At 34.4% G+C, this 25,504-nt stretch overlaps 1 protein-coding gene across 1 annotated transcript in view; it reads right to left on the bottom strand.

The window, feature by feature from the left end:
• The window catches only part of Sec63 (translocation protein Sec63), a 237,335-nt gene that overhangs the window by 104,943 nt on the left and 106,888 nt on the right, over positions 1-25,504 (bottom strand). The window contains exons 8-10 of the mRNA XM_090379377.1: positions 25,231-25,339; positions 14,601-14,695; positions 2,736-2,871 (exon numbers count right to left, since the gene is read on the bottom strand). Of these exons, the coding sequence (XP_090235503.1) occupies positions 2,736-2,871; positions 14,601-14,695; positions 25,231-25,339 (340 nt within the window). The remainder of the gene's footprint in view (positions 1-2,735; positions 2,872-14,600; positions 14,696-25,230; positions 25,340-25,504) is intronic.

Here is a 25,504-nt window from a genome sequence, read left to right as displayed (position 1 = left end):
ATGTGGCCATAAATCTACACCACACTGTCACTTTTGGAGAATGCAGCGGGACCTCTTGGATAACTCAAGGGTTTTCTGTTACCCAAAGGATGTTCCATGGCCAAGTGATATCCACTGTCATTTGCGCCAGAAACTGAAGTGCGTATGTGAAACGAATATCTGTATCACCATGCTTTAGCTGCTGTAGCATGTGCATCTTGTAAGGATAGTATCGCAACACCTGATGCATTAACAGCCTTACAGTGGAATATGGCATGCCCACTTCATGAGAAACAGCTGGCACACTTGCCCTACCACATGGAGATTGACTTGATAAATCCATGACAGCCATAGCCACATCTTCAACACAAGAGGAGTCCACTCGTTTTCGACCTCCGCCTGGTTGAACACCAAGATGCCCTGTCGCTTCAAATTTCAATCATTTTGAGGACAACACAAAGTCATAGGTCCATGCCTTATGCACTTCTCACGTCAGAATTTTCAGATAGCCACAGCTGCATTGTTGCTGTTCTGATAGTACAGCTTCACTAATAGTGCCTTTTCCTGCAATGTTGTTGGCATTGCTGCTGCAGTGCAGGCAAATATCTACTGTATGATTTTGAAGAGACTGCTTTGCTTTTATACAGTACAGTACAGTAGAGCTGAGTAGTGGCACTGTGGCAATAACTTATGATTATGCAAATAACATAAGTTATTTGCATAATCGTAACTAAGATAGTTATGTGATGTGTCATACAGTGACAAATTTTGTAACTAATTTTTTTCCCAATAAATGGCGAACACATTTGTTAGATGGGATATATATATATATATATATATATATATATATCTGTGAATGAAATCCAATAAAAACTTCACCTGATATACCTAATTGCCATAAATATACTCCCAAAGGGTAAAATTCATAATTAATGGAAACATGAGAAATCATGCTCACCAAAGCTATATTTTATTGCTGAGACTATACGCACATGAAGGGGCAAAAATTCAAGTTGAGGAAGGATGGTTGCAGGAAATTTGCCTTCAGCCAGCAGGTGGTTGATTGTTGGAACAGGCTTCCATTTGATGTTGTGGAAGTGGATGGTTTGAATAAATTCAAGGAAGACCTAGACAAATTCTTGGAAGGTGTGGATGGGTGAAGTGTTTTTTTTTTTTTTTTGCTGATGCTATATAAAGCTTGCTTTCTTGCATCATTTGACACTACTACTACTACCACCAATCTACCACTGGATTCACACTTAATTTTCTATCAATAAGTTATCAGCTAAGAAAGGGGCTGCTGTATAATTGTTTTTCACTTGAAATAGATTATGATGTGAATTACAAAGAGGAAATAAAACGTCTGTAGACAGAAGTGGTAAAACAGTGGCAAGAATGTTGGAGCAAATGTGTGGAAGGAGCAGTAATGTGGGGGTGGGGGAAATCTGATGGTAAAGGCCAAATGTAAACAGTGGGCAATTTGGTTTAATCCCAATCTCCATACAGATTTTCTTGTGACTGAACATGGTTCACATTTTGCGAAGTTAAAGGAATTTGGAATCACTCAGCATACTCATATAGAGTATGCTGAGTGAAAATCCACCTGTGGACTTCCAAAAGATTGGAACCATCTTTTTCTATGAATGTGTTAAGTATTGTGACTTCAGGGGACAATTAATTGAAGAAGCTCTTATTGTCCACTCCCTTACTCCTGGAAATAAACAACCGTTAGTTAGTACAAAAGAAGAGTTTTATGCACTTCAAAATTTTGCAGTCTAACTATTCAAAGGAGGACCTTGCTGTAGTTGGAGGAGCATGAGCCAGATACTGAATGACAGTTAAAAAGGGCATGATGTACTGCATTAGAACAGACAGACGAACAAAGAAATAATAACTGTCAGATTTCTATCTATCTGATTTCAGTGGATGGCTCAACAAATTTTTCTAAGGGAGCCAAATATAAAATTTTATAAAAATCCATCCAATGGGAGCTGAGTTATTACATGCAGATGGATGGATAGACATGGTGAAGGCAATACGCATATTATGCATATATGCTAATACACCTTACAAAGCTTAAAGTTTAAATTTTTATATATTACCTAGTCTTGGCTCATTATAGCCTTAGTTGCTAATGTGCCAATAAAATCCAAACCAAAGCAACTGCATGGCATCTAACAGGTGCCCAAATTTTTTTTATTTTTTTTATTTTTAAATTCTACTTGAAGCATACCAATGCTTTATTGTTTACTAATGGACTGCAGTAAATATTAAACAATTTTTTATTACTTTAAAATTTTAATTTAAAAACTATTTTGCAACATTATTTTCAACAAACCTTTTATTAATTAAACTCAAGAAGGATATTACATGGAGTACTGCTAAGTAAGAAGCCCAATAAAGACAATTTGTGGCATGAAGTATTTTGATTAGTTTATTGGTATGGAAAGGACAACTGGCACAGTCAGACCCCAACAGTCTCAGTAACTAAAAAATGGCTACATTTCAAATTTCAATATCAGAATCCATCTTTGGGCCTGGATTTTTGGACTTAAGAGGGATTTATAACACAGCAGATAAAACTGTACCACACTAAGGAACTCTCTGAGAGTTTCTTAGTGTGGTACAGTCCCTTACAAGCACTGCAAGGTTAAGAGAAGGCTAGTTGTACTTTCAAACTACAATACACAAGATTCATAACTGTATTTTTAAGAATCAGTTAAAAAAAAAAAAAAAAAAAGTACAATTAAATATACCTTCTTCTAAAGTATTTTGTGGTAACTTCATTCTGCTTAAATGTGCATGCAATAAGGCTCTTGCTTTAATACTGTAGCCATAACATAAAGGACGTTCTCGGTTTTTTTCTCCCAGATTTGGTAATTCTTTAATGAGCTAAAATTTTTGCAAAAAAAAAAAAAGCATTAATTATAAACCTTTAATTAATTGCATAATCTTCTTATACATATAAAAATATATCACAATATGGTGGTGGAGGGGTAATATCACTAGGCATTATTTCTGACCTTATTAATATGAGATAATGTTTATATGCTTTGCAGATCTGAGAAATTCCATTTTCAGTTCCCTCAACTCCCAAGAAGTTGGAAATGGATAGATAGAGCATTCATTTAAAAAGAAAAAAAATATGAAAAATTTCACGTCCAGTAATGGGTATATATTTTAACATATTTGCATTAGTTTCCATACAGCATATGTAATACAGTAAGCAAATTTTACAGGAAGCTAATTTTTTTTCTTTTGCTGTATTTGCACTTAAAATGAGTGTTCCAAAATAGCATTTGTTACCAATAATCCCTGAACAATTAATCACAGTAACCGGTCAAACCACCATATATAAATGATATTTTTTATTTTTTGTATGATTGAATGTGTTTGTGTGTTCAGTTTAGTTCTGTACTTCAGGAGATAAGCATATATTAGTGTAAGAATTGTGCTACATACTGTTAAAAATTGATTATAAATGAAACCTTTCAGATTTCATTGAAAATCTTGTCTCCTGATTTGAAAACCCTGCACACCTTGTCAATATGTAAGACCAACCTTTAATGCAAAAGATGAGCTCCTTTATGTTGACTTCCTGTCCTTGGAAGCTCATTTGATGATACTAATTGCAGTCTGTAATTAGGATAATCTGAAAACAACTCTATTTGAAAACAAAGGAAATACAAACTTTGATACAATTTGGGGGTTTTCTGAATATTAAATTAACATATCTCTTAAATAGGATACACAACCATTTGCATCTTAAACTGCATTATTAGAAGTGATATACTGACCTTACTGTTTATAAAACAATGAAGAATATTAATACTTGTCTGCATTCAGAAAATCTCACAGAAAAAAAAAAAAAATTCAATAATACGTATTCAAAAATAATTTCACAAATTTTAAAATTTTTATTTGATAAACGGTTTTTTACACACTAGTGTGTTTGTTTTTTTTTTTTTTTTTGTTTTTTTAATAATATTTATCAAAGGCCACTCACAGAGTTAAAACTATTAAAAAGAAGAAGAAAAGCTTATGTTCTATGTTATGTTTTACAAGTCCCCATAAGTAAAATTCTAATAAATTAAGGTGGAAAGCACAAGTAGGTGGTCTCCAATAAAAAAAATTCATTGACTAAGAGGTATTTTCATTAAGCCAAACTCTTGGCTACTTTCCCATTAAGAAGAGATTGCATTTTGCCAGTACCATATCTTCAGGCGAAACTGAGCGGTGTCTTTGAATAACTGACTGATCCAATTATCAGCAGTGACTCTTAATGCATTAAGAATTTTAATAAGAAACCACTAGAAGAAAGTGATCACAATCTGTTGTTGTAGGATTTACTCAGAGATATAACTACTGGCAAGGGTAAAGGGAAGTGGTTTTTCTCTCATCAATGTAACTACAATGGTCTTAGTTTTTAAAATTCATTTCAGTAGGACTAACTGGTGATGTTAACAATTGCAAATTCTAAAAGCATTCAGGGAAGTAATCATAGATGCTATTAGGCTTTTTATACCAATTAAGAGATACTGTTCAAGGTTTAGACCTAAACAGATCTCAAATAAACTAAGGAGACTAGTAGCAGAGAGAAAAATATGGAATAATTAAAAACTGTCAGGGTAAACAGCCTTAGAGCAAGTATTTGTGCAGCAGTCTTTTATAGTACGAACCAGAGCTATAATGCTCAATACATTCTACGCTGATATCAATACAGTAAACCCCCGCTATTCGCGGTATCTGTATTCGCGGTCGCTGATTTAACATAAAATGAAACCTTAAAAAATGTGAATTTTAAAGCGCCGTGAACATTTTCCGCCATAAAAAAACATGGGCGTTGCTAAAATTCTTTCCCGGTCAAAAGAGCGCTCAGTGGGTGGGGGGGGGGGGGGGTGACAAAATTGCGAGCGTGGATGTTTCTCGCTAATCCTTGTTCGGTATGTGTTATGTGCTTGCCATGAAAGGTTTCGTCGTTTGTTTTTAATTTATATGCTTTTAAAATTGAATAAATTTATCAATTTATAAATTGATAAATTTATTTGTAAGCTTATCAATTTATAAATTGATATGCTTACAAAATTGATAAATCTACCATTTTGCAGTGTAAAACAGACTTTTTCGAGTGTGTTAACGGAAGAAAGTGACTTTATTTGGACAAGTTCTTTCTAACCCGTACAAAAATATGGCTACGAATAACAAGGGAAATGTGAATGTGAAATTATCAAAGAAGGTGATGACATTGGCTGTTGTTATTGTTATGTTATTTGGTTTTTAGGAGCATTAGCAACTAAGGCCATATTGCTCCGGTGCGGTGGTCATTCCCTGACCTTTTAGCATGCTCCGTATTTGGTGGTGACGGGCTCGAACCCCGGTCTAATCAAGAAGCGTGTGCTACGCACTGCTGCTCCTTCCCATTCCCACCTGGCTACGGAGGTGCCTGATGATGACATTGGCGAATAAAATTGAGTTATTAGACAAAATTTCTAATGGTGAAAGTGTCTCCTCAGTGGCAAAACATTATAAAATCAATGAGTCAACGGTACGATCAATCAAGAAATCGGAAGAAAAAATCCGCCATAGTGTCCATGAAAACGCACTAATTGCTTCAAAAATTTGCTCTGTAACTCGTGATGTTAAATTAGAAAAAATGGAAAGGCTTTAAATCTGTGGATAGAAGATCGAACTCAAAATAAAATTCCGTTAAGTTCACTCATTATTCGTGAAAAGGCAAAACTCCTTTATCAACACTTTAGCGAAACTGGTGATAGCACTGGCGGGAAAACCAGCTAGCAAAGGCGCTGGTTTGAAAGATTTGTTTGAAATTTCTAATAAATATTACATTTAATATTAAACTGTTTCTTATTTTCATTTCGATGCCATATGCTTGCATTTCACTATGTACTGTCTATGCACATAGTCATATTTATGAAGGTACCTATAATACATACATAGACAAAATTTTAGACTAGTTTTTCTTATATATTTCATACTTTGGAACGGAACCCCTTTATTACTATGGGAGCCATAACTCAGTATTCGCGTTTTCGGTATTCGAGGCATTTCTCAGGATATAACTACTTGATAACGTAACCCCCGCGAATAGCGGGGGTTTACTGTATTTGTAAAAGAATAAAAGAAGTTTATCTCAATATGATATGTAGAACACTTCCATATGATCCTCCCGAGAAATAAACACGAAAACAATTTAAAAATCGAAAATCTTATATTACAATAAGAAAAAATAACAATAATTAAAAATCAACTCAAAAATTAATTTAATGAAAAAAATTGCAAAACGATTTTCCTTCCTGAAGCTGAAATGCTTTATGACATACGGTCGAAAAGCATTGTCAGCTTCGGGAAGGAAAATCGTTTTGTAATTTTTTTCGTTAAATTAATTTTTGACTTAATTTTCAATTTCTCAAATTAATAGTATAGCTTAATTTGCGGTACTCACCTTTTTATATAATCTGCAATTGACGTGTTGAGACAGGATAAAATGGTAGATGAGTTTAAAAATTGGAATTAATATGGATACGTTTAAATTTTGGAAACAGAGTTTAAATTGCTTTAAATTGATTTTTAATTGTGTTCATTTGATTTTTAATTATTGTTAATTATTTTTTACTGTAATGTAAGATTTTAAATTGTTTTCGTTTTAATTTCTGGAGAGTATCATACAGAAGTGTTCTACGTATCATATTGAGGTAAACTTCTCTTATTCTTTTACAAGCAGTCTTATGTGGAATAGTATCAAAAGCTTTCCTGAAATCCAAGTATATGATATCAAAATTATTCTTTTCATCCAGTTCATTGGTCACTGCTTCATGGTAGGTAACCTATCAGATTGGTTAGACATGTCTGCCTCCCTAACAAATCCATGCTCTGACTGTAGTACAATTGCATTCCTGTCTAGATGGTCCTGCATTACTTCTTTATCCAGTGACTCCATTATTTTCCTTGGGACAGGCATTAAGCTAACAGGTCTGTAATTACTCATTTAAACTTTGGATGCACTTTGCGAAATGGGGAAATACATTCACACATCTCCAGAATTCAAGGATGCTCTCATAATCATGGCTAAGAGTTTGCTTACCTGCTTTGCTGCCTCCCTTAATATAACTGGATAGACCCCACACCTTTTTTTTAATGGTTAGATTCAACAATTTCTCTTCCACTTTCCTTTCAGGTATCTCAAAGTCATTTAGCTCCCCACTGGAGTTTGATAAAATTCTGGTATCCCTTCCCTAAAGAATTCCTTTAGTGTGAATGTTAATGCAAAATACCTATTCAGTTTTTCAGCAACCTGAGCAGGGTCATCAACAGTTAAACCACTGACATCAAGTGGCCTAATGTGATTCAACCTCTTCCTTCTATTGTTAACATAATCAAAGAAGTCTTTGCTGCTTTTCTTTGCATTCTTTGCCAGCAACTTGTCATAATCTACCTGGCCCACTATTTCTCCATACAGTTGTTTGGTATACTCAGTCATTGGGCCTATAGCACACTCCTACTCTCATTTTCCCAGTGCTTATGTTGCACCAAACTGACTTAACGTTGCACTAGCCACCCAGGTCAACTGGATACACTGTAACAGATTTAATATACTTCTTAACTAAGAGCATAATCCCTACTCCCCACTTCTGTCCTGTCTGGACTTCCTATACTCTTTCTTATACTCCCCATAATCAAATTCAGCATCATTTACATTTGAGTGACACCATGTCTCTGCTATCTCTAATTCTTGTGGCTTGGTCACTCACACACTAGCAAGACTTTTGCAGATTTCTTGGGTGACTGTTTTCTACAGCAGCATGTTACAGAGGCAACAAGAGTCAGCAATGCTCTTGATCTGGTTATCAGCAGTGATTCTACATGCATGTGGGGCAGGAATCAAGAGTACACTAATTTGGAATTTAATTATTAAAGACATAACTACTGTCAAGGGTAAAGCTTTTACTTTTGTAAGGGTGAGTACAGTGGTCTCAGGCAGTTTTTAAATTAAATGCAATGGGACAAATTTATGATGTTAACAACAGCAAATTCTAAATGGGAAACATTCAGGGAAGTAATCATAGAAGCTACTGGCTTTTCACACCAACAAAGAAATACTATTTAAAACTTAGAACTAAATGAATGCATATAAATTATAAGGTGGTTCTGATGCTTATGGAAATATAAATTAGTCTATAATCAAGTCAAAAGGAGATTAAGGCAAGCTAAGGCAGATTAAGAAAAGTCTCTGGCAAAATATCCAAAGAATAGCAGCAAAAGACTTCCATGATTATATTAACAATATAAGGAAGGTGTTGAATCATATCGGAATACTTGATGTCAATAGGTAATCAAACTCTAAAGGCACTGTGTGGATGGGATCTATCCAATTATATTAAGGGAGACAGCAAAGGAGGTGAGACATCCTTGGATTCAGAGTAGATCCTATGGACTGGAGATGTGGGAATGTATCCTCAATTCAAAAAGAGGATCAAAAGGTGCCATAAGTAATTACATACCTGTTAATTTCTGTTCCAAGAAAAATAATGGAATCACTGGTAAAAGAATTAATGCAGGACCTTCTAACTAGGAATGCAATTATACTTCAGTCACAACACAGATTTCTTAAGAGGTGATCTTGTCTAACCAATCTAATTGGATATTATAATGCACTAACAGAGGAAGTGGATGCAAAAAATAATTTTGATATCATATACTTGGACTTCAGGAAAGCTTCTGATAAAGTTACACATAAAAGAATGCTATACAAATTAGAGCAATGTGGCATTAAGGTCAAGTTGGATAAAAAGATGGATGAATGGGAGAAGGCAGAGAATGGTTATTAATGGACCACTCTTCATGGACTAATGAAATTTGCAGATGATACAAAGGTTGGCAGGATGGTTAACAACAGTTATCAGGATGAGTTACTGCAATAAGATCTAGGAAAATCCGGTCAATGGGCTGAGAAATGGCAGTTGAAGTTTAACATTGACAAATGTAAGGCACTACATATGAGTAGCAGTAATCTCTGAGTAACTTATCAACTGTGTGGTACTACACTCAGGGTAGTGAAGGTGTGTCAGGCATAATGTCTAAGTTTGCAGATGATACAAAGGTTGGCAGAGTAGTAAATGACAGTAATCCAGATCAGTTGCTGCAACAAGATCTTAACAAATTAGGCTGATGGGTTAAAAGATGGCAGTCGATGTTTCAACATTGATAAATGCAAGTTACTGCAAATGAGTAGCAGTAATCCCAGATTAAAGTACAAATTGTGTGGTACTACACTGAGGGCAGTGGAAAATGAAAAAGACCTGAGGGTAATAATGCAGTCTGATATGAAATTCTCTAAGCAGTGCAAACAGGCTATCAAGACTGCTCATGGGGTTTAGTCAATGATATACAGAAACTTTGCTAGTAGGGATAAGGTGATTATCCCCTTGCACAAAGACAGTTAGGCTCCATCTTGAGAATTGTATACAGTTCTAGAGGCTTCACTTTACAAAGGGTGTAGACTTTCTGGAAGTGAAGAGAAGGGCAACCAGATTAGTGAAGGGAACAAAAGGGTGCTTTTACCAGGAATGGCTTCAGTTATGCAAATTGCAGCATCTTGAGACTAGGCACCTGCAGGGAGATCTGATTGAGGTGTTTAATGCCATGGATGTATTGAGTAAAATAAATGTTGATGGAATTCCTTTTCATGCTGAGCCTACATAGAGGGGACGTTAATTCAAGTTGAAGAAGGATGGTTGCAGGATAGATGTGCAGGCGTTTGCCTTCAGCCAGCAGGTAGTTGATGTTGGAACAAGCTTGCATCTGTTTTTGTTGTTGCTGTTGTGGAAGTGGGTGGTCTGAATAAATTCAAGGAAAACCTAGATAAATTCTTGGAGAGCATGGATGGGTGAAGTGTGTATTTTTTTTTTCTGGCTAATGCTTTATAAACTTGCTTTCTTGCATCATTTGCTACTACTAATAGTAACAACACATGAGTGGTTGAGGCTGACAGCTTAGAGAAATCCAAGGCTCAGTTGGATAAATACTTATGTGAGGAGAGACATAGGTGTCTCTCGTCACAGAGTCACATAGGCGTTTTTTTATTTTATTTTATTTTTTTGAGAAAATGCCCAGGGGTTCCTTGCTCCATACATCTAATACTAACATTAGTTCTCTTCTCATGGTTTTTTCTTATAAATAAAAGAAAATCTAAACAAAAACATTATTCTTATTATTGTTATACAAACAATAATAAGAATGTTTTGTTTACATTTTCTTTGGTCCATATCCTAACTTAACATTAAGGGATATGGACCAAAGAAAATGGTAAGTTCTGATAGACCATGTTATTAAAAAATGTGAAAATTCAGATCCTCTGAACTTTATATTAATGAGATTGTACTAACCACATTCTTTAAATTTGGGAATTTCACTAATTTGGACTTCCTCTTCCCACCCTTAGTTTAAATAAGTGCTGTTTCAATGTTTTTAGGAATTTAGGTCTTTCTTAGGAATTTTGGTACCAAATTTCATACTGAGAGATTAACTCATTTCTCCCAACTCCTCTAGAAAAAAACTGTTACACAAATCCCAATCAAGGCATTAAAGTTAACATCACATGAAATTTTGGTAAACACTTCTTAAGTATAGTACTGTACGGTACAGAAGTTTTCAATCCCTAAAGTATGTTATTTGATAATTTACTGAGACTGAAATGTAATGCAAGTACCTCACCTAAATTGTTTTCCTTTACAAATTGAGTATAACATCTGCATAAGTGTTTATTTATTGTGCATTTAGGTCTGAACACTTATTTATTTTTTAGTTGTCTATAACTGTCAAGTATTTATGGGCTAATTTGAAAGTTGTCAGCTATTTCTTTTACTCTAGCCAAATACAAGTACACAATTTGAATATGTGATAGACATGTAAGCTGCATATGCATGTGTGTGTAACACAGAACTTGGATTTAATGAGGATAATACTAACTGTACATTTAAACATGCATTAAAATAAATGCATTATTACAATTAAATTAAAATTAATATTTAAAACGCCTTAATACTGAAGTACACAATAAGTAGCTTACATTAGTTCCTTAACATAACCAATGAAACTAATAAGAATGGACTGGTTGTTTAAAAAAACATTTAATTCATTAATACAACCTTCATATGCTTTGGTGGCCAATAAGCTTTCTTGAATGCTGAAATAACATTTGGTATGGGATTGAAAAAATTACTTCATTTAGGAAAAACTGCTACATAGTTATTACTATAGAATAATTTTGTAATGAATCACTCTTTTACTACAACAATAAAACTTAGTTAATTAAGTGCTTAAGACCTAATTACACTACATTTTTAACAACAGCTGATGTCTTTAGACACTTTCCAGATCATATCATCATTGATTACAATATCATTTATCATTTTCATGATAAAAACATTGACAAAAATAAAATTCTCATTTTATTTTTGTTTCATCAATAAATTTTACCTACTGCTTTCGTTAGAATACTCATTCAACACATTAAATGATGAAAAAAAATCCTGACTTAAGTCCTAAAAGGCATAAAACCAATGCAGGGAGCTAAAATTACACAGTTCAATGGAGAGTGTGGGAGAGGAGGACAGAAGGATATTATTTTCTCTACTCCAGTGTAACAGTACCATCTATATATTTCAAAAAAATTCTTGCATAAAAAAAAAGCAAAGCTAAGAACAATCACTAGCAAGTGCAACAAAAACATCTCTTCAACACATAACGGTAGAAAGATTGTCTTTTATTCTACAAATACTGAAGTGCACAATAAGTAGCTTACATAACTATAAAAATTGGACTAGACAAAGGATATAGGAATACGCAATGGATTATTTTGGATATAGTAACGCAAGATAATACAACTAAAATTAAAGAAACGCACAAATGCGCACGCGCACGCGCACACACACAGGATAACATTACTGACCACGGTGTTAATTTATCTTCATATGATTTGTCTGCACTGCAAATAAATCTTTTTAAGTAGGGATCTTAATTACAATTTGCTTCCTAGACGACTCCTCATAAAACAAATGCCTATTGAATTTGAATATGGGTTAAGAAATGCAAAAAAATAGGAAGGGACTAATACAGTATGGGTTATCAATGAGGTTATTAATCAATCTAGGGACCCTTATATACCTTTATTATCTAAAGAAGAGGGGACTGAGCTACGGAAATTAAAACAGAATAACAATATTATCACACAGAAAGCAGACAAAGGAGATACGGTAGTCGTTTTAAATAAAGTCGATTACATAGACAAACTCATAAATATTGTATCAGATAGTTTCACTTACCAATTGGTAGAAAAAACAATGTTCGTTGACTTAAACAGTTTAATAGAATTTTAACTGAATACAGGAAAAAAGATTATATTTCGATGGCACTGTTAAAAAATCTAAAGGCTAGAACTAATAATGTATCCACTCTTTTTGGACAGGTGAAGTTTCACAAAACGGGACATCCTATTAGACCCATTGTCTCTTATAGAATTTCAACTTTTTCATCACTCACTCGCGACATATTTATATGGGATTATCAAACATTTACATTTGACACTAATATTTAGTTTAAAGAATTCGGATATGTTGTTTAATCAGTTAAAAGAGAAAAAGTTAAATAAAGATGATAAATTATTCTCTCTAGATGTAGTTTCTTTGTATACGAATGTACATGTCGAGTATGCATTAGACACAATGTGGAAGCTAATTAGCGATGAGTCAGTAATTTTAAATAAGTCTAATTTACCAAAAAATGAAATACTTTACCTAATTAAATTTCTTGTTCAAGCCAATTATATTCATTTCCAATCTAAAATTTATAAACAAATATTTGGATTACCGATGGGGCTTAGCCTGAGCAGACTAGCTGCTGAAATTTACCTTGATAAAATCGAATGGTTACGTTTAACACCATTTCTTCCAAATCTAACATTTTATGGTAGATACTTGGATGATATCTTAATAATTATAAAGGATGATATAGTAAATAATGTTTTGAATTTATTAAATAAGATACATACCAGACTTAAATTTTACTTTAGAAATAGACAATCCACAGAAAAAAAAAAAAAGCTATAAATTTCCTAAATTTTACTTTAACTAGAGTTGATGATAATATACATTTTAAAATTTATAGGAAACCGACAAATACTGGCAAATTCTTACATTGTTATAGCTATCATCCATTTGCATATAAATGGAGCATTCTTTTTAATCAGTTTTAGAACGCATACAAATATAACTTGCAAAAAGATTTCTAAATAGGGGTTACACATTTGGTACTATTATGAAGATAAGACAACAAGCAAAACATAAACTTGAGACTGGTACAATGAATAACAGATATGAGCAGAAACATTTCATTAAAGTTCCATATATACAGTACTGGTATAAACAATTCATTAATATTTTTAAGAACATTGAATTTAGGATTATTTCCCAACTGACTAGTAAACTCCACAATGTTTTGAAGCATAGAGTGGTCAGTTCCGTTTCAACACTGGATGCACACAATATTGTTTATAATATTACTTGCAGCGAATGCAATTCCTCGTATATTGTTTCGACACAAAATTATCTTTCGATGAGGATACAACAACATGTGGCATCGGTTAAGGCTAGAAGGACAGGTGCCTCAGAACTTGCTTTCCGTGCTATCAATGATAGCTATGTGTTCCTTTTTAATGAAGCAAAAGTTTTAAATACACAACAACAAGAATATATTAAGTAATTAATTGCTGACATGCTGGAAATGAGATTAAATGCAAATTCCATTAATGTTTATAGGCCTTACACTATTTTGGACTCGTGGACTCTTATGCACATATGTGAATGGTAATTCACACACATTGGTTAGTAAAAATAATCTCATATCAGGGATTCAAATAATCTCATATCAGGTTTACGTATACAAAAGGGTGGACATCATTTGCGAAAAAACACTTTACTCGTTGTGAGCACGGAATCTACCCAAATAAGTTTGTTCCCTTATAAAAAGTTTAGACAATTTTATGCTTTTAGATATTTTAATTCGATATACATTTATCTTATGTTTCTAAAGATTTAATTTGACAATTGTTTTCAGTTCTCACATTAGCATGCGACATTGGTTGGGTTTTTGGGGGTGTTGATGGCTGTCGGCTTCCCCTGGGGATGAGAATTGAATACATGACCTTTTAATACATATCTATTTATATAATTTTAATGTACTTTTTAATTAAACATGGGATATTTATTCGTATAATCATACAATCACATAATTCTTTGACTGTGAGGGTTGAGAGAATTCAAGTCCTACATAAAGGTATAAGTTTTCCTCTTATAGTTTTTAATAATAACTTTAGTAGGACATATTGGGCTTTATCGCTCTTACAATCATAAGTAGTAATTCTACAAATGCATATTCCTGATCTTATATTCATTACTGTAGGATTTTAATTAACACAAGCCTTGATCAAAGTAATTAAATTACCCATATAACTATCTGTTAAGTGTCTGAAAGTACCTTCATAAAAACAAAACCTCAATATCGGAAGATTAAGGTTCCACTATATATTACACTCCCTCCTTCCTTACCTGAGGAACTTCAAAATTATCACTTGGCCTTTCTATTATTTCACTATTATGACTCCTTTCAAATTCTAATGAAGCAGCTAGTATCATTATCGTACCTGAAAAGCACAAGCATTAAAAAAAGAATGATTAAGTACATGAAAAACAAAAAGAGAAATTTAGCCTTTAATTTGAGTAGACATAATTTTAACATTAACAAAAATACATAACTTATACAAGGATGCTAATAAAATTTTAATAAAAGTAAACCAAACAGTACTAAATTTAAAGCATTAAAGATAAACTGATTAAAGTCTCACACTATTACAGCTTTCAATAACGTCCTTTATCAACAAAAGTAAATGTAGACTACATTATAGAATAAAACCACAAGTGATTCATAATACCGACCATTACCTCATCCTATAATCACGAGATAGCAGAAATATGGGAAATCAAACAGGGGGGGCAAACCCATTTTGGAAGCATTGCCAAAACTGGTAATTAAGTCAATCGCAGGCTGTCGTATAGGCAGCAATATCAGTGGCAGCTGCTCAAAGACATGTGGACACTTTAGTAGAGCCATGACCAGCATGAATGAAATGACTGAGTGTGGTCAGTGGTGTTCTCTCCACCACTACCACACCACTTAACCCCAGGGTAATTACTGCATAATTACTTTCACAGTTCATAGACTAATGAGTAATCACTTTCATATTCATCACACACATCAATTTCATTTCAAATTTATTCAGCATAAATTAGAATTGCAAAAGATATGCTTTTAAGAAAACCTTTTTACCGGAGTAACTGTATTTTCTAAATTAGTTTCTTCTAATTTAGAAAATCAGTTGCAGAGTAAACAAATTTTAAGTTGGCTCCAATGGATTAATTGCAAGGGATTAAGATTAGGTGTCTCTAGTGCATAAATTTTGTTTAAAATTTATTTAAATTTAATTTGTATAATTTTTATTTCAATAATTTTGTGAAATTAATTTCTAAAATATTTTGTACATTTAATTCTTAACTTTTCTAAAGCTCTTTCTGCTAAGTTACATCCTTTCCACTAACTCCAGTAGCTAATTTCAATTTCACTAGTGGATAAAAGTTTTGGTAACAGTTTAATTTCTGTAATACTTTAATTTAAATTCTGTAATATACTGTAAATTTAAATTTTGTAATTTTTCTTAAGTTCAAAATTTACCTAAATAATGGTTGTTACAGGATCCACTTTCACTACTTCATCCAAGGATATTGACTCAGACAGAAATAGCTGTGGGCTGCCATAGCCGAGTGGTCAGGTGTGAGGATACACAAGTACATGTGCTTTGAGTAACCTTGGTTCAAGCCTGTGTGACTACTAAATGCAGTGCAGTTTCATGTATTGGACAGACAACTTGAGTAGTCGAGACCCGCTAATTTTCATAAAGTCGGACAAATGCTAATAATTTATTGTAATTTTTCCTTGTAGTGGGATCTGCAATCTCATTATGGATTTAAAATAAACTTTGTGGATTTTTTCAAAAAGGATAGTATAGGCTATTTTTGGAATACTCTGGAATACTATTTAGCATTCCAAAAACTATCTTTTTTGAAAAAATCCACAAAGTTTATTTTAAATCCATAATGAGATCACAGATCCACTACAAGGAAAAATTTACAATAAATTATTAGCATTTGTCCGACTTTACAAAAATTAGCAGGTCTCGACTACTCAAGTTGTCTATCCAACTTGAGTAGTTGTCACACTGTGTTGTATTCTCTATCTTATGAACTCCTCTGACTGTGTGGTCATCCTGGAGTATAAATATAATATTTATTTTTATTTTATTTACTTCTGATGTGAGTCATGAGTTTGTTACTTGCACAGCCTGTGACATGTACTCTACAATTGGTCTGGTAGACACACCATGCTCAAACGATGATTGTTTTCTTTGCACCCGATGTAAGAAGTGTACCAATCTCAGATAAAGACGTAGTGCATTACTAGAAGAATCTGAGCCACTGAAGAAATAGGTGCTTGCCTAGAAACAAATGTAACTGGGACTCAATATCAAGTGGCCTGCAAGGTGATGGACCTCTTATTTAGGCCCTGGAACAGAATAGTCAAGTGCATACTGTTCTGGTTAAAGAAGATTTAGTTTCATTAAGAGAATATATTGTCAGGGAAATGGGTAACAGATTCTGCAATAAAGATAGGTAGACTAGAAGTTGGGTGTGTTAGCCAGGAGTAACAATTGATGATGTTACCAACATAGTCAAGATTTTAAGTGGGAGTAAAGAGAGCATTATTATTCATGTGGGGACTAATGATATTAAATGAACACAACCTGATAATTTGTTGGAAAAATATACGACCTAAAGAAAATGCTTTAAAAGTTAGGTCAGAATGTGTATCTGCAATTCTGCCCAGACACAATAGGAAGGATTATACAGTAAACCCCCGCTATTCGCGGTATCTGTATTCGCGGTTTCGCGTATTCGCGATCGCCGATTTAATATAAAATGAAACCTAAAAAATGTGAATTTTAAAGCGCCGTGAATATTTTCCGCCATAAAAAAACATGGGAGTGGCTAAAATTATCTTTCCCGGTCAAAACAGCGCTCAGTGGGTGGGGGGAGAGGGGTGACAAAATCGCGAGCGTGAATGTTTCTCGCTAATCCTTGTTCAATATGTGTTATGCGCTTGTTATGGAAGGTTTCGTCGTTTGCTTTTAATTTATATGCTTATAAATTGAATAAATTTATCAATTTATAAATTGATATGCTTACAAAAGTGATAAATCTACCGTTTTGCGGTGAAAAACAGACTTTTTCGAGTGTGTTAACGGAAGAAAGTGACTTTGTTGTGGACAAGTTCTTTCTAACCCCTACAAAAATATCACTACGAATAACAAGAGAAATGTGAAAATATCAAAGAAGGTGATGACATTAGCGAATAAAATTGAGTTATTAGATAAAATTTCTAATTCCTCAGTGGCAAAACATTATAAAATCAATGAGTCAACGGTACGATCAATCAAGAAATCGGAAGAAAAAATCCGCCGTAGTGTCCGTGAAAACGCGCTAATTGCTTCAAAAATTTGCTCTGTAACTCGTGATGTTAAATTAGAAAAAATGGAAAAGGCTTTAAATCTGTGGATAGAAGACCAAACTCAAAATAAAATTCGGTTAAATTCACTCATCATTCGTGAAAACGCAAAACTCCTTATTAACGCTTTAGCGAAACTGGTGATAGCACTGGCGGGATAGGTTTTTTAGCTAGCAAAGACGCTGGTTTGAAAGATTTGTTTGAAATTTCTAATAAATATTACATTTAATATTAAATTGTTTCTTATTTTCATTTCGATGCCATATGCTTGCATTTCACTATGTACTGTCTATGTATATAGTCATATTATGAAGGTACATATAATACATACAAAGACAAAATTTTAGACTAGTTTTTCTTATATATTTCATACTTTGGAACGGAACCCCTTTATTACTATGGGAGCCATAACTCAGTATTCGCGTTTTCGGTATTCGCGGCATTTCTCAGGAACGTAACCCCCGCGAATAGCGAGGGTTACCTGTATACTGAAAGCCTTGTGGATTTTTTTTTTTAAGTTAGGGTGGTAAAAGGAATCTATTTTGTAGAGACAAACAAGATATTTATTCTAAAAAGGTGATGCAAGGGTTTTTAACAGTATCACTGAGGATACCTTAAGGGCTCAGGGAAATTGTTAGAGGAGGACAAGGGTAATATAGACACATGTTTATCTGATGATATGGGTCTTTGACCTATATCATCAGATAAACATGTTTGCATAAATGAAATTCTTTTTTGTTGCCACAATAGGTAATCCTGGCAAGATGTTCTGAGAATGGCAATATATTAAATGAGAGGGTAGCAAAAGCTAGGGAAACAAGCCTAAATAACTTCAAGGGATGTGTCAGGGCAGTAAACTACAGAAGAATACTTAGTCTTCACTGTATCTACAGTAATACCAGGAGTGTTGCCAATAAATGAGTGAATTTGAATTAAGACAACTATTGCTAAACTAAAGCTGAAATGCATCATCCTCAATTAAGATAACTACTGCTAAAACTCATCATCCCCAATTTCCTGTCTCAGGAAATTTGGGATGATGAGTTTCACTGTGGTACATATAATGTATTTATGAAGGATAGGGAAGACAGAAGGGGTTGTGCTTCTTATCAAAAGTAACCTGAGTATAAAGAGCTTATGTCAGATTCTTCTATGCTGATAGTCATAAGTTATGACTGTCAGCATAGAATCTGTGTGGTATGTGATAGTTGGAAGCAATGGTATAATGAGAGTGGGAGTAATCTACAGACCAGAAGACTGCAAAAAAGGTATGACTACAGTCTCTACAAGAAAATGGAATGGGCAAGCAAGTGAGAATGTCTTATTATGGATGATTTCAATTTGCCCCTAATTGAAATAAATGGAAGGAAAACTCACAATGGGGAACAAATTTTTAAATAAACCAGATGATTATTATTGATACCAGCACATTAGAGAAAATACTAATTGTAGGAATACTCTAGACCTCCTCATTGCTCATGAATCAGGTGACAACAACAGCTTACAGGAACACAGGGCTGAGAGCACCGGAACCATTGACAGGTAGTGATTATGCAGCCATTAGTTGGAAGATGAAGAATATGATGCAGTAGTTAAAGGTAAATGCACAAGTTTTAATTTCAGAAATGGGAACTATGACAGTTCATGGCATCTAATTCTAATGTATTCACCCTCCCTTTGCAATTGGGCAGATTGCAAAGGGAGGGTTAATACATTAGAATTATGGAATACCTTTAAAGCAATAATCACAGAAGCAGTGAACACACACCATTTTTCTGCTCTATTAGAGCTGGCCAGAGCAGAAAAAGATGACATGGGAAAGTTAGAGCTATTAAAGGTACTGAAGCCTACAACAGTGACAAGTTAATCTAATAGTACCACATAAAAGATTAAGGCAGCCAAGGCTCAGTACAATAAAGATCTGGCTAAGAGATCAGTGAATGGCAGAAGGAGTTTTTTTTTTTTTCAAGTATGTGAATACAAAATTAGAAAAAAAAAACAAATCAGGTCAGATCCTTATGTACTGGGTGTAGGAACGTCTAAGACAACCAAGTGACATTGCTGATGAACTGAATAGGTACTTTACATCGATCTTTACTAACAAAAGACCCTCTTTTGTTAGTAAAGATGTAGATGCAAAAGTAAATGCATTTAGTAAATGGTGAGGAGAGGTGGTGAAAATACGTCAGACATATACAAAATTAGCGATTTCAAAATTAGAGATGATTGTTTATTACAAAAACTTTCGAGCCTAAAGGCAAGTAAAGCTACCTGAGTTGATGGCATACACCCAGCAATTTTGAGGGAGGTAGCAAGAAAGTGCATTGAACTATCAAGATTAATTATGGGGGGTGCGGAGTTATTGGACTCTGGAGAGATTCCTCTGGATTGGAGAAGAACAAATATATTACAAATACACAAAGGTAGTTCTAAGAATGAGGTTAGTTAGTAGCTACAGACTGGTTTGTTTGACTCCATTGTTAGGTAAATCTTGGAGCCAATGATTAAGAGTGCAATCAGGGACATTTAAATAGAAATGACATTCTGAAGGACACAACATTGTATTGTTAAGGGAAAATCATATTAAACTAACCTAGTAATCTATTGATACAGTTATGCATGAGCTGGATGTAGGGAACAATTCTGACACACACACATGTAGTTCATTTAGACTTCAGCAAGGCATTTGACTTCATCCATCATGAGCGTTTACTGTGTAAGATGGAACATTTTGGGATTACTAGCAAGATTCTAAGAAGAATCACAGGGCAGAAGGCACAGGATTGTGATTAATAGATATTACTATTAGTAGAGGCAAATAATGCAATAAAGCAAGTTTATACAGCTTCAGCACAAAAAAAAACAAACTTCTAAATCACCTGCCCATCCCTTCAATGGATTGGATTAATTCAAGGAAGAACTAGACAAACTATCCACTTCTGCAAGAGTGGATGTAAGTTTGTTTCAACAATCAACACCCACTGGCTGAAGTCAAACTTCTGCATATCTGTTCTACAATCACACTTCCTCAATTTGAATTTATGCCCTCTCCTGTACATAGTCTGAGCAAGAGGAAGAATCCCATCAGCAGTGAGCTTGTTCCAGCCATTCAAAGCTTTAAATATCAGAATTAGATCACCTTTCAGGTGCCTAGTTTCCAGATTGCAATTAGCAAAGCCTTTCTTGGTAAGAGCACCCCTTTGTTCCCCTCCTCTGCAGCCATTCCAGCAGCTCTACATCCTTCCTAAAATGACCTGTATGTAATACTTAATATGTGGCCTCACCACTGCCTTATACAATGAGATAAAGACATCCTTATCTCTGCTAGCAAAATTTCTGTATATCACTGACAAAACTCCATGAGCTGTCCACGCAACCTGTCTGCACTGCACGGAGAACTTCATATCTGACTACACAATTATCTCCAAGTCTTTTTCATTTTCTGCTACCCTGAGTGTCGTACCACACAGTTGGTACATTTATCTAGGATTATTGCTACCCATATACCTTGCACTTGTCAATGTAAAACTTCAATTATCATTTCTCAGCCCACTGCCTAACTTTTCTAGATCTTGTTGCAGTAGCACACCCTGATTACAGTCATTAACCACCCTGCCAACTTTCGTATCATCTGAAAACTTAGACATTGAGCCTTATATACTTTCAACAATATCATTAATAAATAAGGAAAATAACAATGGGTCCAGCACCAAATTCTGGGGAGGGGACTTCATTAATAACATGGCGCCTCCGTAGCCAGGTGGGAAGGAGCAGCAGTGCGTAGCACACGCTTCTTGATTAGACCGGGGTTCGAACCAGTCACCACCAAATACCGAGGATGCGGAAAGGTCAGGGAATGACCACCGCATATCCCGTCGCAATATGGCCTTAGTTGCTAATGCTCCTAAAAACCAAATAACAAACAAACAAACATTAATAACATTAATCCACAAAGATCTGTGTCCAATGATAACCACCGTCTTCTCCAACTCAAACATCCCTTTATGTATAGCAGTAACTTACCCTTAATATTACACTGTTCCAAAAATACAGCGGTCTTTTATGTGCAACAGTATCAAAAGCTTTTCTGAAATCCAAGTATATGATATCATAATTACTTTTTGCATCCAGTTCCTTTGTTACTACATCATAGTATCCAATTAAATTGGTCAGCAAAATTGCCCCTTAACAAAAAAACCCACGATGTGACTGAAGAACACTGAGGTTCAAAAAAAGTGCATCACCCCTTAAAATTGTAATTGTTGTCCGAATAACATAAGTGCATGGCAATATTTCTTACAGATTGCATCAGCTGTTACTTTCAGATATATAAGCACGCTCTTTAAGAGTTGCAGTCATTCCTTGCTTGTGCCAGGATAACGAGTTATATGCAGTTGACACCACAAAGAAAGAGGGCTACTGTTGCTTTACAAGAGGAAGGATGTTTTTCCCATCATATTGCTTATAGTGTCTTGTAATCAGTCGACAGTGAGTAGATTTCTTTCCAAACTCAAGAATACTGGTTCTGCTGATAGAAAAAAAAAGGAACACTATGCAAACAAGTCTCTACACCAAAACAGGGCTGTGTTTTGAAGCACTTATGCCTTAAAAACCGTAACGCTTCTTTGTCTGAGCTGAAAAGAGAATGGGAAGAACATACAGAGGTGGTAGCAAGTGCAGTAACAGTCAGAAGCCTGCCTCTTCAAAAATGGACTTGTAGTCCATCATCCTAAGAAGAAGCCCCTCCTCACACAAAAAATGAAAAAGGCCTGATTAATTTGGTGTAAGGAGCATGTCAAATGGACCCCTGAGCAGTGGAAGTCAGTTATTTTCTCGGATGAGAAGAAATTCAACCTGTATGGCTCTGATGGGAGACAAACGATTCGCCGTAGACGTGGTGAAGTATACCATTAAGATTGTATGGTGTCTACAGTGAAATTCCTATCAGCCAAATGATATGGGGGTGCATTTCATATCACGGAGTAGGTCCCCTGCAGTTTATAAAAGTTACCGTGAATACCAATGGATACCTGGCTGGAAGGCAAATTGCTGCCATCCATTAGAGACCATTTCTAAAGTAACTGCATCCTTCAGAACGAATCTGCTCCTTGTCATAGGGCAAAAAGTGTAAGTAGGCACTTTTGTAGTTAGCTTCATTTCTGCATTAGAGGTTCGACAGTAATATGTTCACATTTGTTACAGGTGAAAAAATGGTTGGAAGAACAGTCCATTACAACTCTTAGCTGGCCAGGAAACAGCCCAGACTTGAATCCTGTAGAGAACTGTTGGCATTGTGGGGAATCTTCTGCAGTTGCCAGAAAGAAACCAAAGGCCCTTCCTGAACTTCAAGGAAGCCATAATTAGTTTGGAATCAAACTATCAGTTGATTATCTTCAGAAATTGATCTTGTCAATGCCTCGACGGTGTGCTGCTGTCATCAGGGACAGAGGCAGGGCAACTAAATATTAGTTTGTACCTGGTGAACTTTTCATTTTGTTTTCTATTTAAAATGATAAACTGAAGCAAATTGAGGGCTTTTGATAACATTTCAGCCATAATTGTTGTGTTTACCAAAACTGTTGTATAAAGGTTGCAAATGCTCATTTTGAAATATTTTGAGAGGATCTGTCAAATATTACTTAGCTTTGCCTTAACTATTAATAAATATCTTTTGTTTATATTTCTATATTTGATGCTAGTTATTAATGTACCATCGCAAAAAAGGGTTAGAAATGTGAAATTCCTAGATGATGCACTTTCTTTGAACACCAGTGTATAACCACACTCCTGTCTATAGGGTCACATTACTTCTTTAGCTAGTAATTCCATTATTTTTCCTGGAACAAAAGTTAAGCTAACAGGTCTGTTATTGCTCATGTCACCCTTTGATCCCCCCCCCTTCATCATATTCAATTTCATACCCATATTCTTCAGCTTGGTATAATGTCAGAAGTGGGATCCCTCAAAGATCAGATCTTGGACCACTGTTTTATCTGATTTTCATAAATGACTATCAATGAATAGATAGATGATGTGATGTCAAAATCTGCAAATGATGTTAAGATTGGGAGAGCCATTAATGATCATTGTCAAGCAGTGCTGCTTCAGGATGACTTGAACAGGCTTCAAGGATAGTTAGAAAACTGGCAGCAAAAAGCAAGGTCATATTGAGGAATGGCAACCCCACAATAAGTTATATATTTGGTGGGGTTGAAATAAAAACAGTAGAGGAAGAAAGAGATCTGGGAGTTATGATATAGGTAGATATGAAGTTTTCTGGGCAGGGTAAACAGGAAAACAGCAAAGCCCATGGTGTCCTATCCATGATTTATCAAAAAATATCCTGTAAAGACAGTGAGGTCATAATCTCACTGTATAAAGCAATTGAAAGACCACATTTGGAATAATGTATCCAAGTATATAGACCTCATCTTAAAAAGGCAGCTTCTTGAAAGAGTCCAAAGATGAGCAACTTGCATGGTGCCATCAGCAAAAGGGCAACCATACAAGGAAGCCTGAGGCTTTCTTGCACTTTATATTTAATACTAATTGTTGCAGTATGGGATTACCTGATTTTTTTTTTTTTAACAAAATGAGGACAGTACAACCAAAATAACAATATACAATATACATTGTTTATTGTGATCACATATAACGTTATTATTCACGTAATATTATCACTTTTATGAAGTCGGGATTAGACATATACTAATATATAAAAAAGACACTTATTGTAATCAGCACTTCGGTTTTTGTTACTGTTTTTTTTTTTTTTTTTGCCTTATCGCAGTTTGTGAAGTGATTATGTATCATTATTGTAGGTGTTTTAGGCACAACGACTTAGAGAATATTATGCTGTATATATTATAAATTTAAATTGCATGTGTTTTGTGGTCAATTTTTCTGTTTTGTTGGATGAAAAACCCAAGCTTCCAGGAAGGGGGAAGAAAACCATACAATCCTTGCTTAAAACCAACTAACTCATCCACATTTTTATATGTAATATCCTGATTTTTTCTTGAATATGTTCCTGACATGTTGAAAATTTAGTTAGCGCAGCTGCTTCATACAGTTCACATTGGTTGTTGGTGTTGTTAATTTGTGAGAGAAAGTTTTGTATCTGTAGGCACAACGACTTAGAGAATATTATGCTGTAGGAGTACAATTTGACTGTTTTACAGCAGAGCATTAACCCTTTTATAATTCTTGATTTTAATATTTTCCTTATTTGTTTTTAATAGTTTATATGGATTTCTAACAACATTATGACAGTTTTGTTTTCTATTGATGACTTTCTGAAAGAAATAGTAGACAGACAAATTAAAGGATTTTATATTCACTGATTTGAATGTTTATCTTTCTGTCCACTTCCACCTTTTTATATACACATTTCTGTTCTGCATTAACAAACAGCACTCAAGTAGATGCATTTTTTTTTTTTTTTTTTTTTTGGTTAGTTTCATCATTTAAGCCATGTCCCAAAGTGATCACAATAAGCAGTGTCTACTGCACTATTTAAAAATAAAATTATATTTGTAAATAAGAAAGAATACCACAACTTACGTTTTAAAATCATATGTGGTGTTTTGTGAATAAAATAATAATACAACTGGGTTGTGTCTAGTAGCACTTGATCACCACCAAATTTTACAGATCTATACCACCAAACACCCTGAAATTAAATGAAACAATTTCAAGACAACTGTCATACAAAATATTAAATCTTATAGCTAATTTAAGTAATGTATATTAATAACAAATGTAAAGCAAAATATCCCTCAGGTTAATTGCACCTCATCTTAATGAAGTAACTTTTATATGTTCTAAATAGTTCTGA

The sequence above is a fragment of the Mastigoproctus giganteus genome, chromosome 8 (genome assembly GCF_048544385.1).
Source record: "Mastigoproctus giganteus isolate SK-2022 chromosome 8, ASM4854438v1, whole genome shotgun sequence".
Lineage (NCBI taxonomy): Eukaryota > Metazoa > Arthropoda > Arachnida > Uropygi > Thelyphonidae > Mastigoproctus > Mastigoproctus giganteus.
The sequence above is the reverse complement of the archived record's forward strand: the minus strand, read 5'-3'. Positions and strand labels throughout refer to the sequence as shown.